The following is a 6403-nucleotide window of genomic DNA, read 5'->3' as shown; positions in this document are numbered from 1 at the left end:
GCAGGCAGCTGGTATTCTATCTGTAATGGAGTGGCCAGCGCAGTCAAGAGATCTCAACCCCATAGAGCTGTTGTGGGAGCAGCTTGACCGTATGGTACGCAAGAAGTGCCCATCAAGCCAATCCAACTTGTGGGAGGGGCTTCTGGAAGCATGGGGTGAAATTTCTCCTGATTACCTCAGCAAATTAACAGCTAGAATGCCAAAGGTCTGCAATGCTGTAATTGATGCAAATGGAGCATTCTTTGACGAAAGCAAAGTTTGAAGGAGAAAATTATTATTTCAAATAAAAAACATTATTTCTAACCTTGTCAATGTCTTGACTATATTTTCTAGTCATTTTGCAACTCATTTGATAAATATAAGTGTGAGTTTTCATGGAAAACACAAAATTGTCTGGGTGACCCCAAACTTTTGAACGGTAGTGTATGTGAACGGCCCCTTACCTTTAGAAATACATTTTTCACTATACTTATGCAAGGTGGATTACAAGATCTCCCATTTATCATTTGTACCATTATTTTACATTAGTTCTTCTCAGTCTATGTCCTGCATTGCAGCCCTTATCCTGGGGTAATTGACCTTCTTAAAATTAAGTGTTTTTGACCTCCCAGCCTGTGTTTGTTTTTTACAGTATAAGTAAAATGCAACTATATTGTGGTCACTGTTACCGAGGTTTTCATGAACAATGACATTCCCAACAAGCTTTGCTTGTTTGAAATGACCAGATCCATCAGAGCTTCACCTCTAGTCGGGTCTTTCACAAACTGGGCAATAAAATTTTCCTGCAACAGGTTAAGGAAATTTCTCCCCTTTGTAGTTGTAGCAGAACCATGACACCAATTAATATCTGGTTAATTAAAATCTCCATTATCCCAGTACCCCCCTGTGCATCCAGCTCCATCTGTTTATATAGCTGATCTTCCATCTCTCCAGTTATATTGGGGGGTCTATAGATTACACCAAAAGTTATTTTTTCAGTGTTTAATTCCCTTTGTAATTCCACCCACAAGGTTTCAACCTCCTCACAATCTTCAACCACTATTGCCTCTTTTACACTCACTTTTATATCACTTCTCACATACAGACATACACCACCGCCTTTGCTATTTGCCCTGTCTTTCCGGAATAGTGTAAAACCCTGTAGATTTATACAGCCCAGTCATGAGAAGAGTCCATCCATGTTTCAGCAACACCAACTATATCAATATTTTCCTCCAGTACCAAGGCCTCAAGCTCTCCCATTTTGTTTACAAGACTTCTGGCATTTGTAAACATACACTTTAACTGGCCTTTACATTTTTCACATTCAGTATTAGAAATTTAATTATTTGGCATTATTTGGGCATTTTTATCTTCAATGTTGTTTATTTTCTACTTTGACCTTCCTCCTCAGCCCTAGTTTAAATACTCCACCACCCCTGCTAGAATTCTTTCCCCCAGCAGCGCGCACCACCTTAATTTCAGGTGCAAATCATCTGCAGAATACAGTTGGTACCCAATGAATAGTCTACCCAGTGCTCTAGGCAGGGCCGGCTCCTGGTTTATGTGGGCCCTTGGGCGACACAGACTTAGTAGGCTCCTTTGCGGGCAAACTCACGGTGGCAGTAAAATGGCAGAAAACTTCACTTTGTGCCCCCATATAGATGTTTTGTCCTGTTTATGCCCCCATATAGAAGTTAGGCCCCCAGTTTGTACCCCAATCAATTTAGTGTCCTCTGCAGATAGTGCCACACAGCTCCCTCCCCCTAGGAAGTGCCACACAGCTCCCTCCCCCTAGGTAGTTCCACACAGCCCCCCTTTCCGGTAGTGCCATACAGCCCCCCTTCCTGGCAGTGCCACACAGCCCCCCTCCCAGCCCCCCCCCCATATATGGACAGTGATGTCTGGGGCTTCCCCAGAGCCGGAGTCCCGGCTGAGCGCTATTAGCTACTAGCATTCTGCCTGGTAGACTGTAGCATAGTAAATGGCAGAGTGGGGAGATATCTCCCTGCTCTGCCATAGCGCTCAATAGTATCTGCATCCTAAGGATGCAGATACTATTGAATGTGGCGTCGCTACTGCTGTAGCAGCCATAGAATCTGGTAGCGGGGCCACTGAGCATGGTGGGCTTGACGGCGGGTGGCACGGGCCCCCTCATGCCGCGGGGCCCTGTAGCAGTCACTATGACTGATACCACAGTAGTTATGCCGCCTCCTAGACAGGGGCTCCCTCTAGAAGCAGAATCAGAGTCCCTTGCACTACCCATGATGGCAGGGGTAGTGGGCCCCCGACACTTGCCCAGGAGCGCTGGGTGCTGCCGCCGGCCCTGGCTCTAGGAACCCAAAGACTCCTCTACACCAAGACTTAAGCCATGCATTTAACTCCCTGAGCTCCCACTGTCTTTCCAGTGATGTGCATGGCACAGGCAGTATTCCAGAGAACAGTGGCGTAACTACCACTATAGCAGCCGTAGCGGCTGCTACGGGGCCCGCAGCATGAGGGGGCCCGTGCCACCCGCCGGCACGGCACCCCCCCCCATGGCCGGAGGCTCCGCTAGCAGCTGCTATAGCTGCTGCAGCGCGACGCCACTGAATGGGTTGTTCCTACAAAAGACATGCATCCCCTATCCACAGGATAGGGGATACATGTGTGATCGTTGGGACGCCCAGCGATAAGGAGAACGGGGGACCGAAAGTCCCCCGAAGTTCTCCATGACAAACCTCGGACTCCCGGGGTCTGTCTGCAGCTCCATAGAAATGACTTGCGCACCGGTCGCGCTTGTGCGCATGCGTGACCAGCACTCCTTTCATTTTTAATGAACTGCGCAGATGCCGGAAGTCCGAGGTTTGTCATGGAGAACTTCGGGGGACTTTTGTTCCCCCGTTATCCTTATCGCTGCCAGCGATCACACATGTTTCCCCTATCCACAGGTCTTTTGTAGGACAAACTATAGGCCGTTTTTTTTGGGGGGGGCTATATGGCGTTATCTAGAGGGGGGGGGGGTCTGTATGGTGTTATCTACAGGGGTAGGGCTGTATGCCGTTAGCTACAGGGGGGTCTGTATGGCGTTATCTACAGGGGGGACTCTGTATGGCGTTATCTACAGGGGGGGTCTGTATGGTGTTATCTACAGGGAGGGTCTGTATGGCGTTATCTACAGGGGGTGTCTGTATGGCGTTATCTACAAGGGGAGTGTGTAAGGTGTTATCTACAGGGGGGCTGTATGGGGTTATCTACAGGGGGGATTTGGGGCTGTAAGACGTTATCTACAGGGGGCTGTGTATGGTGCTATCTATAGGGGGCGCTGTGTGGTGGAATCTATAGGAAGGCACTGTCTACAAGGTGGGGGGGTTGTGTGATACCCAGCGGTGGGGGGGCCCCAGTCAAAAGTTTGCTATGGGGCCCAGTCTTTCCTAGTTACGCCCCTGCCAGAGAATACTACCTTGGAGGTCCTTCCCTTCTGCTAGTAGCCTAGTTCTTTAAAATTATTCTTAAGGCTCCTCCACCTACTATGTATTCTGTCATTGGTTCCCACATGGAACACGACAGCTGGTTGATCACGAGCAACTCCCAGTAATTTATCTACCGTTTCAACACATGCTGAACCTTGGCACCAGGGAGACAGCAAACCATTCAGTTGAGGCGGTCTTGGCAACAAATTCTGTTATCCGTCTTCCTGATTATAGAATCCCCTACAACTACTAATTGTCTTGCCTTACATGCATTTCCATCCCGCCGACTACTAGCTGGGCTGTATTCCCGACTGTTAGGGAGATCAGTATCCAGTAGGGCTGCCATTTCTGAAACTGACACCCCGCATCATCACCCAACTTGTCAATTTTGCTTGGATTAACAGAAACAGGAGTGGCCTTTGTTTTCTTGGAACCCTTTTTAATGCCCCTAACTACATTAACCCAGCTACTTGTCTTGTCCTGCTGACCCATGTCTTCACCCTCCAGATCTACCCCACTAACTGCATGCTTAGTGAACAACTTGCTTCTCTCAAGATTGTCTATCGCCCTCAGTTTTACATTTTGCTACTCCAGATCTTTAATGCGAGCTTCCAGATGAACAACATGCTCACATCTGCCACGGAGGTATTCACCCTGGAACTCCGGCTCCAGTCGTGCATACATATGGCAAACTGTTGTAACAGAATTGAGTGAAATCATATCACTAGCCCATTACTTGCCTTGATAAACATGTCAGTTGCTATTCCACAGGTTTGAACATTATTTAAATGAAATAAATAAGAATATGTGTCCGACTTGAAATGTTTATGACGTCCCTGTTAGTTAATGCTACTTTAATATATTCTCTTATTACCAGTGGTTTCTTTGAAGAAATTCTTATTCTAATTCATTTTATTTTCAAACATATGGATCTGGTGAAGTGTGGAACGGTGCTTAATCTCTCTGGTTATCCTAACACAAAATGGGTTACAAGAATAGAACTATTGTAACTGAGTTTACACTTGCTGGGTTAACAGAAAACTCTAACCTGAAATCCACTCTGTTTGTCCTGTTTTTCAACATATACGCTTTTACTCTGCTTCAGAACTCAGCACTTATAGTGCTCATCAGTTGTGATGCAAAACTTTACAGTCCTATGTATGTTTTTTTGCGGCAGTTGTCATTCATTGATATTTGTTATTCTTCCTCTGTCACAATCAGGATGTTAATGGACTTTGTATCAGATAAAAGTTCAATTTCAGTAGCTGCATGTAGCCTACAGATGCTTTCTTATGCTGGATTTGGAGGAACTGAATGTCTTCTTCTAGCGGCAATGTCCTATGATCGATATGTGGCAATTTGCCACCCATTGACATATTTACAAATTATAAATAGGAAAACACTAATAATCCTTTTTTTACTGTGCTACATTGGAGGATTCCTCAATGGCTTTGTTCAGACTGGCTTCTCGTTTTTCCACCTGGACTTTTGTGAAAATCCTCAGGCCATCCACCATTTTTACTGTGATGTCATAGCACTAATTGAGATTTCTTGTGGGGACACAAGGCTAAATGAAATGATACTTTTTTCTTTAGTAGGCTTCATTGAGCTCTCATCTCTCTTTGTTATCTTGGTGTCTTACTTGTGCATAATTAAAGCTGTTCTGCGAATACGTTCATCTAAAGGACAGAGAAAGGCCTTTTCTACATGTGCTTCTCATTTGACAGTTGTGACACTATTTTATGGAACTATTATTTTTATGTATCTGAGACCTTCAAGTTCTTACAGCCCAGAACAAGATAAAGTTATTGCTGTGTTTTATACAGTAATCATTCCTTTACTCAACCCTTTAATATACAGCTTAAGGAATCGTGATGTAAGGAATTCTGCCAGAAAGATTGGGTTTTTCATGAAGTGCAAATGAGAAAAAAAAGAGGAAACCTCGACTTTTAACAACATTTTACACCATTTCACAGTTTACATCTTTTGTTTATACTGCAACTTCTTACTTATTTGCTATCGATTATATTGTATATTGTGTTTTTTCTTTGCTCACCAAATAAAAGTAAAAATGTTGTCACTGGATACATACAGTACATAGTAACATGTGAAGGCTGAAAAGAAACATCATTATTCCAAACCCTCATGAGATAGTTGACAAGTATCCTAATTTTAGTGGAAAAAAAAAATGACTCTATAATATATAACCACCAGAATAGATCACTGTAGAGGTGAGACAAGCTCTCTTGGTGCACAAGCCAGAGGCTCCATAAATGAAGTTCAGCATTAAATCTAAATCATAAAAAAAAAAAATCACTCAGCCAAAAGCTATAAGCCCTGATTCATCCCGTCACATACCAGTTTGGCTCTGCTGAGCATGCAAATTATGTATCAAATCTCTCCAGGCTCCATCCTTCACCTTACATATGGTGTATATATACAGTGCATTCAGAAAGTCTTCAGACCCTTTCACTTTTTTCACATTTTCTTATGTTGAGGCCTTGTGCTAAAACAAAAAACATTCAAGTTTTTGTCCATCATTCTGCACACAATACCCTATAATGAAGTGAAAACAAAATGTTAGAAATTTTGGCAAATTTATTAACCGTTTCCGACCGCTGGCTGTGTATTTACGGCCAGTGGTCAGGGTCCTTAAAACCCGCGCCATAGACTACTTACGGCACGTGTTTTAGCTTGCTGCCCGAGCGATCGGGCAGCTGAATGTCGGACCTCCGGCAGTCAGTGACTGCCGGGGACTCTGAGGAGAAGATAGAAGCAACCTTCACTGCTTCTATCTTCTCTGATCTCTTCTACACAGCGTTCAATGAGTGTATATGAATAGAGGAAGCAGCAGCGCCGCTGCCTCTATTGGTCCCAGTGATCATGTGACTGGTCACATGATCACTGGGATGCCATTAGTGGCAGACTGTTGCTGGATCTAACTGGACCCAGCTCAGCCCTATTAGTGATAA

General features: G+C 44.5%; 1 protein-coding gene across 1 annotated transcript; it reads left to right on the top strand.

The window, feature by feature from the left end:
- Positions 1-4413: 4413 nt before the first annotated feature.
- Positions 4414-5355, top strand: LOC142742988 (olfactory receptor 5AP2-like). Its single transcript, XM_075853331.1, has one exon. It carries the CDS (start codon positions 4414-4416, stop codon positions 5353-5355), a length of 942 nt encoding a protein of 313 aa, XP_075709446.1.
- Positions 5356-6403: the final 1048 nt, after the last annotated feature.

Source organism: Rhinoderma darwinii, chromosome 1 (assembly GCF_050947455.1).
Source record: "Rhinoderma darwinii isolate aRhiDar2 chromosome 1, aRhiDar2.hap1, whole genome shotgun sequence".
In the NCBI taxonomy this organism is placed as follows: domain Eukaryota; kingdom Metazoa; phylum Chordata; class Amphibia; order Anura; family Rhinodermatidae; genus Rhinoderma; species Rhinoderma darwinii.
The sequence above is the reverse complement of the archived record's forward strand: the minus strand, read 5'-3'. Positions and strand labels throughout refer to the sequence as shown.

Bases quoted from the DNA above. Each gene is read 5' to 3' on its own strand.
- LOC142742988 (XM_075853331.1), top strand. From the start codon at position 4,414: ATGGGTTACAAGAATAGAACTATTGTAACTGAGTTTACACTTGCTGGG.